The sequence below is a fragment of the Azolla caroliniana genome, unplaced genomic scaffold (assembly GCF_043228905.1).
Source record: "Azolla caroliniana isolate FFs.n. ecotype wild unplaced genomic scaffold, voAzoCaro1.0.p SCAF_15, whole genome shotgun sequence".
Lineage (NCBI taxonomy): Eukaryota > Viridiplantae > Streptophyta > Polypodiopsida > Salviniales > Salviniaceae > Azolla > Azolla caroliniana.
In genome coordinates, this window is record NW_028230450.1 from 9,232,319 (window position 1) to 9,256,448 (window position 24,130).

Sequence of the window (24,130 nt, forward strand, 5' to 3'; positions counted from 1 at the left end):
ATTTTGTACGCAATTGTGTTATTCGTTTTACCCGATGAGCATTGCTTGCCTGTGACAGGCACTTGCCGGCCTCGTATAATTACTTGCCAGAGGTCGGTATTTGCCGGCCCATCGCTTCCGCTCCCTTCTCTCTCTGTTTCTGTGCACTCCTCGGTCCAAGGCCCTCGCAGTCCCGCCTTAGTTTCCTATGGTATAACAGTAGCTCATGTAGAGACACATGTGCTCCACTTGCCAATGTCCGATTCAAAAAGTACATGGTTGTCCTGACCGCTTCGGCCAAATAAAATTTAGGCATTCTCTTCTCCATCGATGAAGGAGACAAAATATCGGCTCCTGCCAATGCTTACATTCTGTGTCGTTCCCTAGACATCCGAATGGATTAGATCGAGCTTGTTATGGCTCTGATTGCGTTCGTTGGGGAACGGAAGTCGTTGTTGCTTCCCAAGTTGGCACACTTCACAAACTTGGCCCTTCCGGCCATTGAATGTCGGCAAGCCGAAAATTGTCTGCTTTGTCTGCACGTCGTGAAGCTTTGGGAAGTTGATGTGGCCAATACTCTTGTGCCACAGGTCGATGTCCAATTCGACCTTCTGTCCCTTGGCAAACATAGTGGCACCAATATCATTAGTTTTGAGGATAAACATTCTCCCTTCTCTGTGAACACACATGATCCACGACCTTTGTCTTCCGAACTTGCATGCCTTGGTCGACAATCTGTCAACCCAACACCAAATTCTTGGTGATTATCGACACATGCAAGACGTTCCTCATCAGACCTCTCTGGCTGACGTGCCTCAGAGGAACATTGCCGATATGCTCAATGCGGTGGATTGTGTTATCATCGGGCTCGACGTATCACGACTGCTCCGGCTTCTCAAGGCTCCAGAACCATTCTTCATGGTTCATCATGTGCTTGGAAGCTCTAGAGTCAACATACCATATCTTCTTCGGTTTCGAGGTGCTCCCCTCCATCAAGTTGACCTTATGCTTCATTACGAACGCAGGGTCCTTTTCGGCATGCCCTAAATTCTCTGCATAGTGTGATCGTTATCGATTTCCTGCCTTGGCTTTGTCTGAATCGGCCTTCTTCTTCCAACACTCGCTTTTCTTGTGGCCCGTTTTTCTATAAGGCCAGTAGTTCATCCACTTGGTTTGTTGGATTCTGACACCACCCTAACTCCCCTTGCTCGTGGAGGGTCCTCGATTGCTTTCTTCTCTTTTGTTATACCTCTACTCATATCAGCCACCATTTGTGCGTGCTGAACCACCTCTTTCACCATGACCACGGGGCCATTCCACCTCTGTGTACAACATCTATCTGGTTGTCAGCATGCATGCTCCTCAATGCACATGTGTGGTTCTCTACGACTAGGAGCATCAACTCCAAGTCGAAGAAAGATGGTGGGCAAATCTGCCTTGATCACATCCCAAAAAAATTTGAAAAAATCTCTTGATAGTCCATTGGAGCCTGGAGAGGACGTTCTCAAATACCTGCCAAAGCATTAGTCACCTCCTCTTCCAAGAGAGGCCTCGCCAGATTAGCTTGTGCCACATCTGAAATTTTGTGTTGCATTCCCTCTAGCACATATTCTATCATAGCAGGTTCTCTTCACCTAGGAGCATCAACTCCAAGTCGAAGAAAGATGGTGGGCAAATCTGCCTTGATCACATCCCAAAAAATTTCAAAAAAATCTCTTGATAGTCCATTGGAGCTTGGAGAGGACGTTCTCAAATACCTGCCAAAGCATTAGTCACCTCCTCTTCCAAGAAAGGCCTCACCAGATTAGCTTGTGCTGCATTTGAAATTTTGTGTTGCATTCCCTCTAGCACATATTCTATCATAGCAGGTTGTTCGGGGATACTGTAACTATCCGAAAGCAACTCATGATGGTGTAAGGTGACCGCCTCCAAGATCTCCGAAATATCCTCCGACATAGAGCCATCTTCCTTAACCAACTTCGGGCTGTAGCTACAATTTGTTCTAGGCTCTTTATGCATGAAAACTTGTTTATTCACCTTATCACCATTTTTGCTCCACCATGCCGCCGAACTCCTAAATAGCATCATATTTCTGGATGCAATCAAGCGTGCAACGTTTCTTTGGCAGCCTCAAGGCTTGCCCTAGACCATTGGCATCAGGGATCTTTCTGTAATAGCCTTTGGGCAATCACTATTGATCTCCTTAAACACATTTCTTCCTCCTTAGACCTCACAATTCTACTTTTAGTCGCCCTATGGAGATAAGTTGAAGTTTCGATAATCTTCCCTTGAAGTTTATCAATTGTGCCACACCCAGCCGAATTGTTTTCCCATACACCTTATGTTTCTACTCACCTCTGCATCCTCAAAAAAAAATTTGTTAATCCTCACATTGCAGTCCCTTGCTGGTCTTCTCTGAGTTTCTAGCGTTATCTTAACCGGCATATGATCAGAGTAGGTTGAACCTGCAATGATTTCAACATTGGTTCCAAAATTTTCTAGTTCAGAACTTATGTATATTCTATCTATGCGAGACATGCAAAAGCCATGCATACTTCAACCTACTCTCGAAAAACTTAGCGAACTTCGAAGCTTTTTTATTACATGCCAGGCATCTTTCACCCCCATTTGACCCATCAGCAAATCCCATGCAACTAGGTCAGCCCCTTGCACCACCATTTGCATACCCCCCCCCCCCCCCCCACCTTGTCCTCTTTGTACAAAGTCATATTAAAATTCCTTGCAAGGATCCATGCATCTGCAATCGGCAAGCCATCAGCCCATTGCCTCCAAAAAAGGGCCTGGTTCATTGACGAATTGGGTGTATACACATTTATTATGCCAATTATACATTGGGACCATCTAATCGTCACATAGATGGCACGTCCCTCCGCTATGGTGTCCTGTCCCAGCACAACGACATCTAAAGACTTCCTTATAGATGTACAAACACCCCTTTCCTACCGTGCTCACCTTAAGCTGGGGACCAGAACATCTGCCAATCCCCCTCAAGAGGATTGCTAATATTCAAGATCTTGTTCGCACTTAGATGGTGCTCTTGCAGCAACAATATATACGGGGCCCCCTTGAAACATGGGGATTTGAACTCCTGTCGGAAGTTCTTCATCTCCAACATACATTTGCTACCTCCTAGACCTTGTATGTTCCACGTGAGTAATTTCATGAAAACATGAGTGAAGTCTCCCATGACGGACATAGCCCCTCCCCTTGAGTCCACGCCCAACCACCCTTATTAAGCCTCTCCCATCCCAACACAATATCCTGCCTCATTGCATCCTCCATTTCCTCCTCATGGAAGTGCAACACCTCATCAAGGGAGTCTACCCTCTCTTCTATGCTTAGTAGCAACAGTTTTTTAATGCATGAATCATTGACCCTCCCACAGATCATTTTCACATTCAGCCACATCACTCTCCAGTTATCTCTGTTAGAAATATTGAGAATCGATTAGATAGGTATATAGAGTTATAACCACAAAGTTCGTCAATTGTTGGCTTGTAGAAGATTCCGTAATTTAAAGTACCCACAATGTACTTTAATACACGTAGTGCAACTTTCCAATGAGTCTCCTTCGGCTTGTTGCTGAATCGACTCACCACACCGACTGCCAAACAAATATCCGGCCTAGTGTTGCATAGGAAAATTAGACTTCCTACTAGTTGTCTATACTTCCTTATGTCAACCATTGGTGACGGGTCTTCTTGGGATAGCTTGTAGTTTGACTCCATTGGAGTTGACTTCGACTTGATGTCCATCATCCCAAAGGTCTTCAAGATCTCTGTTGTGTACATTCTTTGTGACATGAAGATGCCAACCGAGGTTTGCCAAACCTTAATTCCAAGGAAGTAGTGTAAAATCCCCAAGTCTATCATTTCAAACTCAGTTTTCAAACACTCTTGTGTTTGGCCAATACACTCTTCATGATCACCAGTAAGTACTAGATCATCCACATAAATGATGATGATGACTTGTTTCCCGACCTTCATTTTGACATACATACTTGCATCCGAAGCACATTGCTTAAAGTCGATTCATTGTAAGAAGCTGTCTATCCTCTTGTTCCAAGCTCTTGGTGCTTGCTTTAGACCATACAACGCCTTCTTCAACTTGCAGACTTTGTTTTCTGAATTCGGCATCTCAAACCTTGGTGGTTGTGTCATTTATACCTCCTCCTTGAGATGCCCATTCAAAAATGCCGATTTGACATCCATTTGATAAATCGGCCATCCTCTTGAAGCAGCCAACGCTATGACCATTCGAATTGTTGTCATGCGAGCTATTGGGGCAAATGTTTCTTGTACATCGAACCCTTCAATTTGGGAGCATCCTTGCGCTACTAGCCTGGCCTTAAATTTCTCCAAAGAACCATCAGTTATATACTTTACTTTCCACACCCACTTGGTGCCTATCACCTTCCTCTTTATTGGCCTCTCTACCAACTCTCACGTGTCATTTTTCATGATGCTATTGTATTCTGATATCATCGCCTCTTTCCACTTCGGGTCGGCCATGGCTTCCTTCACCGAGGTTGGCTCACTCACTGAGCCTATGATGTCCACCATCAGAGCCATGTTGACAATGTGGTTAGAGGTTCTCCCTTGCTCCTGTATTCTTCTTGATCTTTGTATCCATCAGTTGAAGTTTCAAGAAACTCAACTTTAGGAGTACGGTCATTGAAGAGTTGTTGATCCCACTTAGGTATTTTCTTTACATGTGGCAGTGGCATAGGTTGAACTAGCGAGCCATTACCATCAAATGGTTCAGCTTCCTTTTATGGACAATGGGTCGGGATTGGGGGGAATACTTCTTTGGTTGATGAGATAACTTGAGAATCGTTGTTCTCAACTAGTTGTGGTCATTCCTCATCGAACACCACATCGCGGCTTGTCAATATCTTTCTTGCCTCTAGATCGTAGAGTCAATAGGCCTTTGACTCTTCACTATATCCGAGAAAGATACACTTCTTGCTTTTAGCATCCAACTTCTTTCTACTCACACCTAGAACATGTGTGTAGCACGTACACCCAAAGGTTTTGAAGTGCAGCACTGAATAAGCCTCTTGGGGTCTTTGCCTTGAAGTGCCTTCGTGTAGCTCCGATTGAGGATGTAAACTATTGTATTCACTACTTCAGCCCAGAATGGGTCGGGCAGCGCTTGTGCCTTCAACATACACCTAGCCATCTCCACAACTGTTTGGTTTCGACGTTTGACAACGCCATTTTGTTGTGGAGTGTAGGCAGTTGTAAGTTGGCGCTTAATTCCATGCTCTTTGCAATATCACATAATTCTATTGATAAGAATTCTCCACCTCGATCAGAGTGTAACTCCTTCACTAACTTTCCGGACTCCCGCTCGACAAACTTATGCCATCTTTTGAAGATTTTAAAAGCTTCAGCACCCATTGCAGGAGTCACCATTTTTCCAGAGAGGTCGATGTGTATTAGTTGTAGAGGAGTCTTTGTCCGATTTTAACTCTCTTTTGGAATGGCTGATCTTTGATGCTTGCCCATCATACAAGCATCACAAACATGACTTAAGTAAGATAGGGTTGGCAACCCAACTACCATATTTGACTTCTTCATCTCCTTCAACATAGCAACATTGAGATGCCCAAATCTCTCATGCAATTGCTTTTTGTTAGTACTTGTGTTGTGGTCAGTAGAAATTGTAAACATGCTTAGCTCATAGAGATTGTTGCGCCTTACCCCTATTCCTACAACCTTGCCAGCAAAATCTGTTATTTCTACACCCGACTTCTTGAATCGAACATCAAGACCCTTGTCGGTCAGCGCAGAAATGGACAATAGATTCTTCTTGAGATCTGGCACGTACAACACTTGAGAGAGATGCTTTGTCCCGCCGGTCGTTGCTTTGAGGGAGACAATTCTGGTTCCTTTGGCTGGACATCGAGCATTGTTCCCGACCACAACATTGATGGGCTCTTGTAGAGGTGTCCAAGAGTTGTACTAGTCACGATTAGAGGTCATATGTCAGGATGCTCCACTATTGAGAATCCAAGAGTCATCGACAACTTCTTCAGTTGCAACCCATAACTCAAGCTCATCTGCGACATTGTTGGCGGACTCGGGCTCTCTCCAAGAAGTCTTACTAGAACCATTCTTCTCATCCGCCATCTTCTTCCGACAATCCTTGATTGTGTGACCCTTCTTGTCATAGTAGAAAGAAGATCCATTGAACTTCTTCTTCTTTGGTGTAATAGTGAAACTGATGGAGAGTATAATGGTGAGAGAGATCATGAAGATGTTGACAAGCGATTGAGAAGCATTACAGGGTGGGGGGTGGTGCCTAGAATGGCCCCATCCCCCTCCCAAGGGGGTTCAACGTTAAGGGGGGGGAGAGAGAGAGAGAGAGAGAAATGGTCCTTCTTTCATTCATTCCCCATAAGGGGTTAAATAGGCACAAAGGGGTAGATACACAAGGGTGCAAGCCCCTTTGGCATTCACACCTAATCACTCACTCACACCTCTTTGTATCAACCACACTCACACTTACATTCACACTTATCAATCACATAACATTACACATACATATCAACACATTACATCTTTCACCCTCACTTATCACAGTTATCAATCACCCGTACATCTCGTACGGCAACACAATATGGCACGCCCGTGGGAGAGTGCCTTGCACGTCGATCCCACATGCCTTGATCATAATCTTTCTTCGACCAGAACTTCCATCGGTCGTCTCAACGATCGACTTCCTTGATCAGAGCGCTTGACTCGAACATCTCCTTCAGTCAACGACTTCATCGACACGAACATTCTCGTTCTGTTGGCACACAAACTTTGGTAACATCATTCGGGTCGTCAAAAAGACGTTGTGTGTATGTGTGTTCCTCCTTGAGTTGTTGTAAGTTGTGAGTTGTGAGTTGTGAGTATATCTCGTCCATTTCTTTTAGGTTGATCAGTTTTAAAAAAAATTCACTACCCTTGAGTTTTTAAAATTCCTTAGATGCTCCTTATCGTATTCCTTTTCCCTCTCTTTTTCCTGTTTTATTATTTATTTATTAAATTTGCATTAGGTCTTTTTCTTTTCCTTCTTTCTGTCTGTATCTTCTTTCTCTCCTTCTTCATTTCTTCTCTTCTTCCTGCCTGTCGGTCCGTCTGTGTCTCCTTCTGCTTCTTCTCTCCCTCTAATTCTCCCGCTTGATTTTCTGTTTGTCCATGCCTCTATCTCTAGTGCCTGAATCTTGCTTTGCTCCTCCTCTCTATTTCCTTCTTTCGTGTTGCTTTGGTCTACCGTTTTTTCTTCTTTCTTGGTTATTCTGTTGCCTTTGATACTTCTTCTTTTCCTTCCCTTCATATTCCTTATTCTCTTCTTCTCTTTCATCATTGTCGATTGTATGTTCGTTTTTGGCCACCACTGTTCGGCCGCTATCGGGACACTGCTCCAACTGCCGTTGTTCGGCCGCTTCATCCATGTCTCCATCACTATCCATCATTGTCGTGGTTTCCGTCTCTGTTTGGCCGTGTGTCCGTTTGGCATGTTCGCTCGTCCCTTCGTCTTTCCGGCCGTTTTTGGTCGTTTATCCGGTTGTCAGGCCGCTCTAACCACTGTCTGGCTATTCCCGCCATTCCTTCGTTGGCTATCTGATCGCCGCTACTCTGGTCACTCTAGCCACTTCGGCCACTTCGGCCACTATCCAACCACTTCAGTTGTTCTTCGTTGTCTGATCTGGCTATGTTCGTCCGATCTGGCCCGTCCACTGTTCCGCCGCATGTTCGACCATCTCCGTCGTTGTCGTTGTCTCTATCGACCCGTCCAGCCGTCCAGCCGTCGCCATCGTTGTTTGTTGCCTAGGTCGACCATCATCCGGTTGTCAGTGTCCTGTGTCGCCGCCATCTGGATGTCGTCGTTGTCGTCCTGTCCCCGTCTGCATCTCTATCTCTGTCTTCGGCTCCGTCTTCGGCCATTGTTGTTCGGCCGCCTATCCAGCCGCTGCACCAGTTACGCTTCTGCCGTTGTCTGTCCCTTGTCTAGGCCCGTCTGGTCTGGCTGTCATTCGATGTTTGTCTCCGGTTCCGCCGTTTTGCATTGCCCATGGTCTTTGTGTGGCATCTCTATCGTAGTTGTCATCCATGTCTCTGTTTGTCCAGTGGTCTTCTTCTCTGTTCGTTTCTGTCTCCTCCCGTTGCTATTATCCGTACATCACTTCGGTTGTTTTTCCGACCCGACCGTCACGTCTTTCCGGCCTTCTTACCGTCGTTGCTTGTCTAATCCGGCATTCATTGTCCCTTTCTTTATTCGGCCCGTTCCATCTTTGTTCGACCACTTTGGTCGTTCTCCGGCCAGTGCTTTTCCGGCCTCTCGTCCTTCACTCGAATTGTCTGGTCTTGTTCGGCGCCTTTCCATCCAGCCCTGTTTCCGTTTGTGTTTTCATCTCTGTCGGTTCATTGTAGTCCAACCTCGTCCGTCGCTTGGCCGCTCTGCACACTCTTTGGCCGCTACTCTTCGGCCATTCTTTGCCTGTTGTGTAGGGTTTCAAGTTGCCATCCGTCGCCACTGTCTGGACTCCGTTGTATAGCGTCGTCGTCGTCCAGCCATTTGTCTCGCATTTTGCCGCTCTCCAGCCGCTATTTGGCCACCATACCGGTCGCTCTTCGGCCAGTACTTCATCCACCGAGCTTTAGCCACTTCTCCGTACAATGGCCATCCGTTGTGTCTTTCCGGCGTTGTTGGTTTCTGACGGGAACTCAACGCTCCTTATGTCCAACGCTCGGCCACAACCGAGCTTCTTTTCATACGCAGAAAACGGGAAACAAGTGCACGACACAAAGGAGAGAAAATACACAGGAGGTTTACGTGGAAAAACCCCAAACTAGGGGAAAACAAACCACGGCAGCCCACAGGCTGCAAACTGTCACTATGTAAGAATGTACAAACAGTGAGTTCACGGAGGCAACGACCTCGTGCTCACGATCTTCGCCACAGGCGGCAGTTACAACAGAGGCAACGACCTCGTTCTCTCTCTCTCTCTTTGTACAGTTACGCGCTCTCTCTTCTTCTTGCACCAACAAGAAAATGACAACTACGACAACAGTAACTAAAAGGTTGCCCTAAGTCATATTTATACTAATATGACTTTTCGGCTATTTACAAATATAGCCTCGATGGCCTCTCAGAAACATATTTACGAATATGTCTCTTCATCCGGTTCATATCGGGTCTGCACCATCCGGCTCTCCGTAGCCGGGTACTCCTCATCCGGTCTTCGCCGGGTCTGTATCATCCGGCTCTCCGTAGCCGGGTACGCCTCATCCGGTTTATACTGGGTTTGCACCATCCGGCTCTCCGTAGCCGAGTACGCCTCATCCGGTTCATACTGGGTCTGCACCATCCGGCTCTCCGTAGCCGGGTACTCCTCATCCGGTCTTCACCGGGTCTGTATCATCCGGCTCTCCGTAGCCGGGTACTCCTCATCCGGTCTTCACCGGGTCTGTATCATCCGGCTCTCCGTAGCCGGGTATGCCTCATCCGGTTCATACCGGGTCTGCACCATCCGGCTCTCCGTAGCCGAATACGCCTCATCCGGTTCATACCGGGTCTGCACCATCCGGCTCTCCGTAGCCGGGTACTCCTCATCTGGTCTTCACCGGGTCTGTATCATCCGGCTCTCAGTAGCCGGGTATGCCTCATCCGGTTCATACCGGGTCTGCACCATCCGGCTCTCCGTAGCCAAGTACGCCTCATCCGGTTCATACCGGGTCTGCACCATCCGGCTCTCCGTAGCCGGGTACTCCTCATCCGGTCTTCACCGGGTCTGTATCATCCGGCTCTCCGTAGCCAGGTATGCCTCATCCAGTTCATACCGGGTCTGCACCATCCGGCTCTCTGTAGCCGAGTACGCCTCATCCGGTTCATACCGGGTCTGCACCATCCGGCTCTCCGTAGCCGGGTACTCCTCATCCGGTTTCGGCCTCGGCCGAGTTTGTTCATCGGCACTGTTCTTCTCCCTTCCCATCCGGAGGGACCTGTCTCCCAACAGTTTCTTTGGTCGTCAATGTCTGGTCTGCATCTATATCTCCTCCGTCTTCTTCGGCCCTTTGGTGTTAACCGACTCTAGTTCTGGTTCCAATTCCTATTCCGACTCTCTCTGTGTTTCATTCTTCTGGAACCATATCTTGTGCATTCTCAACACATCCTGCAGACATTCACTCCACACACTACTTCTTCCTCTCCAATCTCTTGGTGGGCTTCTCTTTCTGGTCGTGCTGGCACCGGTTCCCTCTGCGTCGTTGTTTGTCCAGCGGTGCATCTTGCACCACGCTTTTGAAAACACACACATTGTCGCTAACCGCATGCTTGCACATACGTCTGTTGCGTATCCTTTTGTGACGTCCTCTTGCACAACATCACCGTGTTGCATTCCTCGACCTTGATGGCTTCCAATCACCATCACCATTTCCTGCACATCGTCCATTTGATTTCTCGCACATCATCGCCACCATTCTCGCACAATTTGTATTAGTCTTTGCCGCGTGTTAGTCTTCGACTTCGTCTCCAAAGGGGGGTCACCTTAGTGGTCGCCAAAAATTGTTAGGTTTTTTAGGGTTAGGGTAAAGGATGAGGATGAATGGTAATGGTGTAATAGGGAAAATGATGGAGAGTATAATGGTGAGAGAGATCATGAAGATGTTGACAAGCGATTGAGAAGCATTACAAGGTGGGGGGTGGTGCCTAGAATGGCTCCACCCCCCTCCCAAGGGGGTTCAACGTTAAGGGGGAGAGAGAGAGAGAGAAATGATCCTTCTTTCATTCATTTGCCATAAGGGGTTAAATAGGTACACAGGGGTAGATATACAAGGGTGCAAGCCCCTTTGGCATTCACACCTAGTCACTCACTCACATCTCTTTGTATCAACCACACTCACACTTACATTCACACTTATCAATCACATAACATTACACATACATATCATCACACTACATCTTTCACACTCACTTATCACAATTATCAATCACCCGTACATCTCGTACGGTAACAAAATCTTCCCTTCCTTCTCTTGTCTTTAGCCGAAGCTCTTCTTCAAGTAGCATTGCACTTAGTTCATCAAATTTTAAAGGAGTAGGTCAAACCTGAGTGTTCAATGTTGTCACATTGCCATCATACTTGGAAGGAAGTACTCGAATGCACCGACGAGCCACATCCTCTAGAGAGACAACTACTCCAACAGTTGCCAGCTGATCTTGAAGATCCTTAATCCTTTTTACAAAGGATTCTACTTTCTCTCCATCAGCAAGCTGATTTTCAAGGTTTCGTATCCTTTTATAGTTTCTGGTTTCATACTGGCTAGCCAATATGCTCCAAACTTCATGTGCCCTGGTTGTATGTTGCACTAATGTTAGTACAAAGTTACATACACCAGTGACTATGGTACACAACGCATCAACATTCCTCCTCTTCTAGGCTCGAAGTAGATCAACATTTGGAGGGATTTATGTGGTAGGGTGTGTCGGGTCAAAGGTCACCATGGGCTCAGGGTCTCCTCCTGTGGGTCCCATGATTGTCTCCAACAACTCATAGGAGTCCAAAATGGCAGACATTTTGAACATCCATAGAGTGTAGTTGGTTCCATCTAGCATCTAGCTTTCTATCAAACAATGGAGGTGGGCGAATGCGCAGAGGAGTAGTTGCAACAATCGTGGATAAGGCCATTGATGCTCTGTCTCTCTCTGTCTCTCTCTCTCTCTCTCTCTCTCTCTCTCTCTCTCTCTCTCTCTCTCTCTATTTCTTTGTGTTGCTAGACATCAACTACCCGCATATACCTAATCTAGATCAACCTCTCTAATATGATACCATGTTAGAAATATTGAGAATCGATTAGATAGGTATATAGTGGACCAGCTCACTACAAAATGAGTGGGGACCGATGATCCCATCTAAGCTCTAAGGTGTGAGCACATGGTGAACTACCATTGTGAGCTACTCTCATATGTAATAGAAGTTTTGTTTTCATATACCATCTCTGTGGTTGTAACTCTATATACCTATCTATATACCATCTCCATTCAAAGTGATGAGGAAATTTTAAAGTACTTGTTCGCCCTACTAGTTATGAAACTCGAGATCCATTCCATGTTATTGGCTGAAATCTCTAGGTTTGTCAGGTCAAAAGATAAACAAGCATTTGGCAACTTGTTGCGTTCATTGACAACCACATAAACCCTCAGCCCCGAGCCTTCCTCTTGACACAAGTCAATTAATCTCTTGAGAGTCTGTTGGCTAAACCTACACCCCTTGTCGAACCTATCCCTTACTAATCTTTTGGACTGAACAAATTTGACCGAAACTCGAGCATCTACACCTAAAGTTACTTGTCTTGTCTCATGCAACTTCTGAGTTTCGGAACTGATTGGTGAGCTTTCTTGACCCCTCCCAGTGCGTAACCACTCTTTCACCACTCTTAGTCTGATACTTCCACTCTTACCAAGCAAGCCATCAGGTCTGCACACTACCACCTGTTCAATATTATTTGAACTTTGATCCTGTAATAGATCCTCCTCTTCCAACAATGCCTCAAAGCTATTCCTCAACCTTACACGAGGCATAGTTGTGTTTCCTTCTTGCTACAAGCGATTTTTTCGTCCCAAAACCAGAGTCCAAGAGTCTGTATTAGCCTTCTCCTTCACTACCCCATTGAGGGTGTTTTGATATTTCACCCCTACATTCTCTTGCATAGGAACCTGCCCTTTGTCCTTTTCCACCCTCCCATTATCGTTGATATTCCGAGGGCATTCCTTAGCAATGTGGCCCTTCTTTTTACAATAAAAACATTGGCCAGGTAAGCGATCGTATTCCACCGCCACATCTATCAGTCCTGCTTCTACATCATGAACCCTGATTATAGGGGGGAGTTTGGACGAACTTTGCACAAGCAATCTAATCTTAGGGTAGTCCCAGATTCTATCTACCATCGTTGCCTTTGAGGGACAGACTATGCCAATCTTATCCCCAATCTTTGGGATCAAGGGGTATAACTGTCGAGGCAAATTTAGGAATATCATAGAAATCACCCGAGGGTTACCAATTTTCTTGTCTTCCTCCATAGCATTGAAGTTAGCATGCCACTCCAACAAAAGAGATCTTCCATATTTGAGCTCTACAAATTTCATATCCACAATCCGCGATACATCACCCCCCTCGACCACTTCAACATGGAAGAAATTTTGACCCATATTGTGCACATTTAGTATTTGCGGAACCCAATCCATAAGAGCTACTTGTAGCATGTCATGAACCATACCTCTATTAGATCTACCACCAAGTAGCTTATAAATGAATGAGCATTTCCTTAATCTTTCAATCTCCGCATTCAAAATTTTACTTTCATCCTCGAACAAAAAAACCTCTAGTAACTTAGAGCTCTCCTTTCTGTCCATATCCTTATCATGACCCCCTCTCGGGCATGCATTATGCGCATGACCACATTCCTGCAGAAGATTTTCTACTTGCAACATGTCCTCTGTGGCATCCAACTCCACAACACCATCCAACCCCTGTGACGATCCGCCTACCTGCCCCTGCGGCCTCCCCTCACTCATCATTTGCCATAATGAATGGCTGGAATTATCCCCCCCAATTGCTTGCTTCCCAACCTCTTTATTCCAAACCTCCGACACTCCCCACACAAATCCTCTGAGCATTCAACGGTGAAGACCGTTGCCGCCTTGTTGCTGAGAGGAGCCCTATCATCCTCTTCCATCCGGCCCACCTTGTCTGATAGATAGAGTGATTCCTTACATATCCCCCTATCTTCGCCAATAATGTGTTGCCCTGTTTCTTTTAACATCTCATCTACTTTCCTACGTCCCCCATTTTCCACCTGATGCTTCTCCCTATCCTTGTTCCCACCTTGCAATGTGTACCTCGATTCCATCGACCTCACAAGGGGCACCCTTGCCGCTATTACCTTAATTGCAGCCGCCAATGCATTAACTCCCACAGTTGGATCCTTTGCGCACATTTTGCCCACATGTTTCTGCCTTCTTGTGTAGCCTACTCCTACCCTACACCTTAATGGACGAGACATACATGGCGCTTAAGGAGGAGAGGAGCTTTGTCTCGATCGTCTGCGTTCGGATCAGTCTTTGCAACCCTAAACCACGTCCTACCATCTCTGATATCTTTTGACATCTCCCACCTCTTAATTGACCCCTCAAAAATGTCCTTTTAGATGCATTACATACATTTCATGAACGTAAGTATTGGGGCAAAACATTAATTCTTAAAGCACAATTGTCCTTTTAGATGCATTACATACATTTCATGAACGTGAGTATTGGAGCAAAACATTAATTCTTAAAGCACAAGGTGAGGGCATTGCGTCGACACATCACATAACAAAATTCTAGTACGAAGTTATCTTGATATAATCAGTGACCTTAAGCCATTTAGGTATTGTACATCTAAACATACAAACTTCATGGTTTATTTACACTTGTAATGGTAATGTTTGAGCCTTTCAAGGTTAGGGTTGTCTGATTAAGTCTCAAGCATTGGGTCTCATATATTTTACATTCATGATAACAAATGTGTTCATGTTTCCGTTTACGTTGACTTAGTGGTAAAACAAGATTTCAAATTTTTAGCACATTATGTGTTATATGGGAAAACAATTTCCTTGCCTTACAAACGGTATTACTAAAAACAAAAATTGTCTAAAGAATTTTATTTCTATAGTCCAAAGACAAGGTAAGCCTTGAAAAGAATATTTGTTCCCTAGAAGCTTGATTTACAATTTCAGTCAAAAGGATAACATTTCCTTAGAAAAGGCAACATTGAAAACATCGAGTCGTGGGCGATGGCATTTATGGGCATTTAAAGTTTGCACAAGGTCAACTATTCACAACTAAAATGTTAAACATGTTATTGTCCAGAGAATAATAGTTAATTAAAACAGGTAATCCCAAAGTCATCTTTCAGAGGACCCAAAAGCTCTACATCACCATTTAACTCTGCAAATTCTTCAAATTTTCGAGGTTGAAAAACAAAGTTTTGCAATATTAAAACTTCACCTCAATGATGTGGCTTCACTTAAAATATAATGTGCCACACTGCCAAGAGTTTATTTTTGTTATGTTGTGTTTCCATGTACTCTTAGTATCACATAGGTAGACTTCTTGTTTGAAAAATGTACTATCTAGTGGTTGAAATATAATTAAACCGTATACACTTAAACTTGACATAATAATATGAGGTTTAACCCACAAAACATGGATTCAACAGCTTGGTGGGTGGCAAAAATGTGTTTACGTTCAATGGAATGTGAATGACAAATCTCAAATTAAAATAGTAAACATCATCTAAAACTTGAAACTTTGGTATTCCATAACTCGACATGATGTAGTACAACAACATGTCAAGTATCGATTCTTGTCACTTCGTGTACATACCTCGTTGAAAATGTGATATGATTAGACTCTCCACTTGGAAAATGTGAAAAGATTTTGATTTTTCGATTACACGAAGGGGATTTGAATCACGACACTAAAAATGCATATGTAAAATCAAGCTCACCTACACTTAAAACTCAAGGCATATCAATGTCAAATGTGAACTAATCTCAAGCCTTGTTGTAGAAATCATGTGTCCTCATGACATGTGTCAAGGGGGAGGGCGTGGTGTGCCATTCCCTTGGAAAGGAAGTGGAAAGAATGTTTGTCGACCATTGTTGGGCGTGCGTGTGAACCCAACCTGATAGACATAGAAGAAGTGCATTTGATGCACGCATGCATGACATGGTATGGCATGACACTCTCACATTTCACTCCTTTCTTTCTAAACCCCCCACATTTTGCTTGCTACCTACGGTTACTGTCTTTTACCTCATTGACCGCGGACATCTTCCATCATCTCTATCTGTCTCTCTCTATCTAATGCCCGGGCTCCTCCACTTCTCTCTCTCATACAAAGAAAGAAAGACTGGGCTGGTATTATACATACATACATATCTATCTCTATCATTCATTCATTAGTGGGTTTTGCACTACTTACATACATACATAATTGGACGGCACGCTACCCGACTCTCTCTCTCTCTCTCTCTCTCTGTGTCTGTGCTCGCCTGGATACACACACACACACACTCAAAAGAGACAAGAGACAGAGGAGGGTCTCTCTCCCACTAACACACTGAACAAAACCAAACCACTTAATACCTACTCCCACCCTTTCAATTCTAATAATATAAATACATATCTTCCTCGCCCCTTCACTCGCATACATATGTACATATATATGTACACACACGCACACACACACTTTAATTGTTTTCTTTCATATAAGCAAAAGGCTCAAAGAGCGTGCCCCATTTGCAGTAGTACATTACACCTTTTGGTACTAACTACATACATACTTCCATACTATTACTACTCATTTCTCATCGGCACCGATTCTAGAAGAAGAAGAAGAAGAAGAAGTGGTGATGAAAGAGGGCATTAATGGGACAGGCGGGAGGGAGTATGTAATATTAATTTCTGATCATTCTTGCAAGGGGCGGGTCAGTTCCCAAATACTGCGTGCGTTATGATGATGTTCTGGGAGCTCATGAATGCATCATGAGGAGAGTAGCAGTAATGTACTCATACAGAAAGGAAAATTTATTATGGATTTGATAGCTGAGAACAGCGCAAACACAGTGAAGGAGTAAGTAGGAGGGGAAAGGGGGGGGGGGGGTTTGCTGGAGGCTATCTAATCTATCTATCTACATACATACATGTTTGTCTGTGTATGGGTGGGGTGGTTAGGGTAGACAAGAAGTGATGATGATCTGATCGGATCAGATCGGGGGAGGCATCTGATGTGTATAATAATTATAGAGAGGTGATGAAATGAGGTTCAGATTGCTTCATCTGATGCCTCGCATCTGGTTCTACAAGCACGAGCACCAGGAAGTTGAGGAGCAGAGAGAGGGAGAGGGTATAGGCATGAATAGTGAGACCACCACCAGTCTGGGAAGAGCTATCTCTGATGAAATGGAGAATGAGATGGTGACGAAGCGCTGTAGTAGCAGTAGTAGTAGTAGTAGGAGGAGGAGGAGTATAATAGGTAACCAACAACATCGACCGACCTCACTAAAATTGGTGAAGTCTGTAGTTACAGAAGATGAGTCTAATGGAGGAAGGAATAGAAAGAAGGGCGCAACGGTAGCTTATAACAGAGGCAAAGAGGGAATGAAAGCGACGGCGCAGGAGAAATGCAAGGAGCAGGAGCAGGAGCAGGGAAAGCAGCGGCGTCTGCAGGTTTGTACTGTTGTGGATGCAGGGTGTGCTTGCAGAGCTACCATGTCATCATCCACAGCTCCATCTACATCTAATTCGTCGCGTCAGAAGCAGCAGAAGATAAAGGGGAGTGAGCTGCAAAGAAAGACCACACTAATATCATCGCCAGCAGCTGCTCTACTGAGCGATGGGGAGGAGGAGGTAGTGATGAGCAGGGGCGCCAAGATGACAGCTCGCCGCTCCTCACAAGGTAGGGCCCTCCAAAATGTCATCCACACACAACTTGCTAATAATGTGAAGGTCATCGATGGTGGGGTTGATGAAATAATGTGTGGTGGCCACCTGAATACTAAAAGTAGTAGTAAAGCGGCTGAGTTAGACTGGAATATTGCAGGGTCGGAGTCGCCCAAAACGAAGAGGAAACAGGACGTGTCAGTCGTTGGTAGCAAGATATTTGAAGAGGACTTTGATGTGAAGCAGCAGCGTGCAGAAGAGCTGCTATTAGTGGGTACTGTTTATGAAGGCAGCAGCAGTAGCTGCTTGAGTAGTAGTAGTACTACTAGTCATCTTTTTAACTCCAATACCAATACCAATACCAATACCAATACCATGAGTGTTAGCAATGCTACAGCCGTCAGCAGTGAAATGGAACATGAGGTTAATGCTGACATGATGATGCCCCATAGATCTTCCGCTGATAGGAAAACGCTTGGTAATAACAGTAATAGAAGTAATCGTCTTATGACTGAGGTGACAGGTTCAACACCTCATCATCATCATCTTTTGCTGCCATCTCTTCATGGCCTTGTGCATGAGTATGTATCCAGTAAGTCTAAAACTGACCACGGTGAGGAGGGCACCCTGTCTCATGAAGCCTATGAACTTGCTTCCTTTAAAGAATTTGTATCAGATTATCATCAGCATGATTGGCCATTTAGAGGTGGGACTCCGGATGAAAGACGCACAGAGATTTTGGCTGGAGAGGACACAAGAACGCGTCCCAATTCTTCTAAATCCTTGATAAAAACTACAAGAAGGGCGAATGTCTCAGACTTGTTCAGTAAAGAAGAGAGACGGGCTAATCATGAGAGTATGGAGACAAGGAGACGGTTTTACCAAACTGAAGAAGAGGAGCATGATGATAAGAAATTGCAGGAACCGCGTGTGACCGAGCCTGAAGTACAGGTGGTTATAGATAAAAGGAGAGGCAGGAGACGAAACGAGCGAATGTTAGACGTGGATGTGGAGAAGCAGTCATGTGACATTCAAATACCACGGGGCTATGGTAGAGATAATGATTCATCAGAAAGAACTGATGATGATCACGGGCTGGATACTGAACCCATGTCGTGTAGAGAGGGTGCAGTGGCAATGGTGAAGAGCTCCTTTGATCCCAGGAAGGACTTCAAGAAGTCCATGGTGGAGATGGTTATAGCAAAGGGTTTGAGAGGCCATGATCAACTGCAAGAGCTTCTTCAATGTTACCTCTCCTTGAACCCCCACAAATATCGTAACACGATCATTGAGGTCTTCCGTGAGCTTTGTTGTGAGATTCTCCTTCAATCCTGAGTCCTTGTCCCCTTAATAACTAACAAAAGGAGAGCTATTATTCTGATATGACTGACTACATAGATAAGAAAGAAAGAGCTCCCCAAAACAAAGAATCAAAATATGTGTTGATTCGTTCGTCCATTCATTCATTCATTCATTCTAGAGGGTTGTGTGTGTGTATGTATTTGTATAGTAGCAATCCATTCATGTCCTCCTCCTCTCCCCTCTACACTGCTAGCTGGCGAGCTAAAGTAGATGTTTGTAATGTTGTTATTGGAAGTTATCTCATTTTTCTTAATGCTGGAGCTGTCGGATTGGAAGTTGTCTCATTTTTCTTAATGCTGGAGCTGTAGGATTTCGTAAAGGAATACAATATATATCTATATATATGTTCGTTTCTAATAATGAATGCGAATTTAACCAGTTACATATTATTAGTACGAGTTCCTTGGGGGGAAGTTCGAACCCCCAAGTCCCAATCCCATTTGCCACCGTTTGCTTTTTTGCTTGTTTTACTGCTCCCCAAGTCCAGACTCCCCACCCCAATACGATGTGGTGAGTTTATGGAAAGAGAATATTTTGGAAGATTATATTTTTGGTTGGCCCCATCAATGGCTGTGCTCAAAGTAGGGTGAGGCAGCCTATTATTTCTTTTGAAGTCCCCCCCGCCCTACCTCCTATTATTCATTCACAATGGGGTAGGCAGTTTTGATGGTACCCTCCACCAATTCCTTCCTGTATGAGAGGAGATCTTCAAGATAAAACATGCTTTGTTTGTTCGAGGACAGTATCTACTCTTTGGAAGTTGCGTAAGTTGTGTTCCCATTATTTGATTATAACTGATCTCTGAAATGGAGCCCCAACAAATACTTGAATGACACCACATGTGGATCATCCCTTGTGGCTAGCACATTCATGTACTTGTAGTAGTCGTCTTCATCATTTTGATAAATGTGTGGATTCTTGTGAGCACTACTAGTACGTCTTGTGACTATTTGAGTGTTGACAGGATATGAATCTACATACTTGCAAGTTGATGATGCTTCCTAATTATGTCCTTATGTTATCTTTATTCGATATCTGAGATTAGAATCATTTTATTGTGTTGTCAAATATCTCACTGACCATTGCTGAATGGCAACAATTTGCAGCTTTTGAATTTAAAGCACTTTATGAATTTGTACTAAAGGATGCTCTATGTATTTACAATAAAGTTAAGGCTCAGTACAAACATAAATTCTGTTACATATTAAGAAGTAAAACACTTCTTTGGTTCCAGTGTCCTCCATACATACATATATATATATACACGAATATCTCAAGGCTCAGAACATTTACGGAAGTTAGGAAGAAATAAACTTGTTGGAAACTCACTATCTTGAAAATCAACGTATATTTGCAAGGTGTAACACATAGTGAGAGAGAGAGAGAGAACATTATTACCCAATGTATAGAGTTGTCTATACATATTAAAGTGTGAAGATAATTTAAAAAGAAATAATAGTCCCTTCTCTAGATAAAACGGGCAAAGGTAAATAATGCATATTGATGAAAATTCACGTCATATCAATGACACGGGATAGAGTGTGCCAAGATAAAATGGGTAAAAGTAAAAATGTTGCACATTGCCAAAATTTCACATATCATATTATAGACATGAGATGGGGTGTACCAACCTTTCTCTGACTACATACTATACGGGGATTGTAAACCATAATACTTTCAAGTCTACATGTTTTGGAGGAAATTAATGGGTTCACATGAATAAACAAACCACTCCATAAATAGGACCTCCACATAAAAATAGACATGTTGCTTGAGTTGTAAATGTTTTGGCCATTAACTGCATTCATGTATACTCACGCAAATTGAATTGAAATTGAACTTTGAAATGAATAGTTCAATGAGGGTTTCATTATAGTTGAAAATTGAGTTTGTTTTGACAAATCATGCATACAAAATATAGTATTTCTACATCAACTCAATAATGCTTACCACTAGTCACATTGAAAATCAATATTGAGTCTTGAACACACAGGATGATAATTGCATACTATCAAAAAGCCTTTACAAGATATTGTAGTGTACATATCTAACGTGAGTTGTACATGGCAAGCCAAAGTATATGAGATTATACTAACGCTTCAATGTGTACGTTCTAAGATCTATTATCTCCCTAAGAAAGAGGCTAATGTTTGGAAAGGGGATACATGTTCTATGATCTAAATCGGAACTTGTAAATGCACAAGACACGAAAATTTGTTTGTTTGTTTTTGTGTGTGTGTGTGTGTGAGAGAGAGAGAGAGAGAGATGCTCCGGTTGCTAAAGCCATTTGGGTGGTTATGTCACAAAATTGGGCATCAATAACAAGAAGTATTTTGTCACCTTTTAAGTGGGTTTTCATTGACAATGATAAAGCTATACCCACGCCATCATATTAGGTTGTCTTTGACTACCTTAGGTATTGGGGTGATGTGGCTTAATTGGACCATTATAAATGGGTTCTTGTTTGATGAACTTCTTGGGTAACACAACAACTCAGTAAGATTATAGGGAAGTTGATTTGGCAATTCTACAAATATGTTGTATGGGGATGTTGTCCCAAGATGAGGTAGAGTTTTGTCATCTAGTGTTACAACACTGGAGAGGGTTTTCCTTGCCATATCGCTACTAATGAAGTAGTGGAGATAGCAAGGGTTGTATTATCATCTTGTTTTAATAACAAACATACATTTACGAAAGAAATAAAAGAAGAGAGAGAGAGAGAGAGAGATAGATAGATAGATTATATTATCGTCTTCGGAGATCAAATATGATGTATGAGGGCAACAATATAGTAACGTCATGTAAAACATGTGAAAGTGAATAATGGCTCTCAATTTTCAAAAACTTTATAATGAAGATTACAATTAATAGTGCATACTAGGATCATGAAAGAAAATTGTGTAAGAATTGGATTTGGTAGAGAGGGAGAGTATCAATTATAACATTGATGGAGGATCCTTTTTACCTACACAAACCAAACAATAACCATAGGTTGATTGGTGTTCGCAATCAAAGTTAAGATCTTTGATGACTACAATCTATGGCTAAACAAGAACAAAAGGTGCATAACTTTGATTATGGATGGTTGCAAATTTTTGTAACACGGTTAGCATATTCATTGCCACTTTTAGCAAAGGTCTTTTCTTGTGGACAATATTGATTGAGGGTTTACCTTTGGGATTAATGTTAAATAGACCAAGATCAATTAGAGGTAATTATTTCTTTTCCATCGTTTGAGTAGGAAGGAGATTATACTTATCGTTTTACACAATATCCTATTGCTTGTTAGGTATTGCTTGTTAGGTGTAGGACTACATTTCTCAGGTTTAACAAGTTTTGTCACATTACTAATTGACGATAGGACAATGGGTGTATACACAATTCATAAAATGACACTAGAGGTAAGAGGCAAATATCGTTTTCCTCTTATAGAGATATTGGGGATTGGATCATAGATTGGTGTATGCACAATGCTTTTGTATTTGATGGTAAGCATGGAGTTAGAGCATATATAAGAAAGTTTTGGGGTATTGATGTGGAAGTTTTATTCATTGGAGCAATTTCTAAAATTCTTTTTAATAGAGTGTTCATCTTGCCAATTAGTGATTTAGCTTTCCCCACTTTTCATGTAGCAATGACATCACTCAATTATGATACCAAATTAGTGTTTTTCATGCACATTTATTTACAAAAAAAAGAAGTATGTGATAAATAGATGCTATGAACATAAATTATTTGACTGATTGGTTTGTGGCCGTAATTGTATTCAATGAAGACATAATCGTGATTATGCATAACATGGTTAAGTCCACCACTAGGAAAGCTTTGAAGGGTAGGCATAGGCTTTTTGTTTATGTTCAAATAGGTACATGTGAAACTATATTGATTAAAAAAAACCTTAATTTGTAAGTTCATGGATTCAAGTACATGGTTACTCATTGTTGTGGATTTACCACTTGATGCGTGGCAAATATCACCAAAAAAGCTCGTTTGTCAACATGGTGTGTTGATGATGAAGCTCTTTTATCTTCAATGAGGGCTATGATTTTGGTGTTGCGCTCTACCAACAAATGACCAACAAATGAGTGTGACCCCAATCTAAGTAACCCTTACACCATATATGCGTGTATGGTCACAAACCTCATGGGCGACAAAACATTATCCAGAGCCTCTCATGCATTGTTAGAATGTTTTACTCATATTCATGGTAAAGAGACTAGTATATAAATCTCTACCATATAAATCATGAAGTATGATTGATCGAGAGTTTGGTTGTGCAATTATTTGGGAGCAATATCCAAGGAATACTAGTTCTCAAGCAACCAAAACATTTTATGTACAGGTTACAACTGAAAGAATCAGACACACACACGGGCATACATCCTAACTAATGGTCACTTCTCAAAGAGCTACAAACAATAAGTTGTATGGATATAAATAAAAAATGCTGAGGTGGAGGGAGTGTGATTGTTCTCCTTGGAACTTGGTGAGTCGTGGACGAATAAACAATAAACCTCTCTTCTCTTGGGGTTCTCACAAGTCATGAATATCAATTAAATACAGGTGGAAAGACTGAGCATATCCCGGACCGAAACCATTATTATCTTTAACTACTGCTACTACTACTACTACTACTAATAATAATAATAATGATGATGATGATGATCTGATCTCTTGGGTGAATGAATCATCATCGTATGATATGATCGAGATCTCTCTCTCTCTCTCTCTCACACACACACACACACACACACACACACACACACACACACACACACACACACACACACACACACACAATAGCAACTACATATGTACATATTGCAGTACGTGTGTGCGCGCGCGCTCTCTCTGTGAGAATTAAATAACGGATGGAATTTGAAATGCGATCAATCCCAAAGCCAGGAACCAACAACAATTAGACTTGAATAACAAATGGAAAGAGAAGAAGGTGGGGGGATAAGAAAAAGATGAATGAAAATGGAAGTCGTTTTACTTCTCGTAGGGAAAAGAAACAATAGAGAGAAGAAGACAACTAAAATGCAAATACGTCTGTCTCTGTGGAAATGCGAAAAGTTTGGAAACTATGAGAAGAAGATATTGGAAGATAATAATAATAGTATTGGTTCGTACGTATGAAGGATTCATGGATGGATGAGATCCATTCCATTCAGAAACCCAACCAGACTAAGGCTAAGTTAAATAACATACCCATTTTTACTTACATAGTAGCTTTCATATTCATTATACGTTCTTGGGATTTGAGATCTATCTAGATCAATTCAAA

The 24,130-nt window shown here is 43.0% G+C and overlaps 1 protein-coding gene across 1 annotated transcript; it reads left to right on the plus strand.

Moving 5' to 3' along the window:
• Nucleotides 1-16,953: 16,953 nt before the first annotated feature.
• LOC147854542 (uncharacterized) lies at nucleotides 16,954-19,032 on the plus strand. Its single transcript, XM_087330973.1, has one exon. The coding sequence runs from the start codon at nucleotides 16,954-16,956 to the stop codon at nucleotides 18,814-18,816; it is 1,863 nt and encodes a 620-aa protein (XP_087187099.1). The 3' UTR covers nucleotides 18,817-19,032.
• Nucleotides 19,033-24,130: the final 5,098 nt, after the last annotated feature.

Bases quoted from the DNA above. Each gene is read 5' to 3' on its own strand.
- LOC147854542 (XM_087330973.1), top strand. From the start codon at position 16,954: ATGAATAGTGAGACCACCACCAGTCTGGGAAGAGCTATCTCTGATGAA.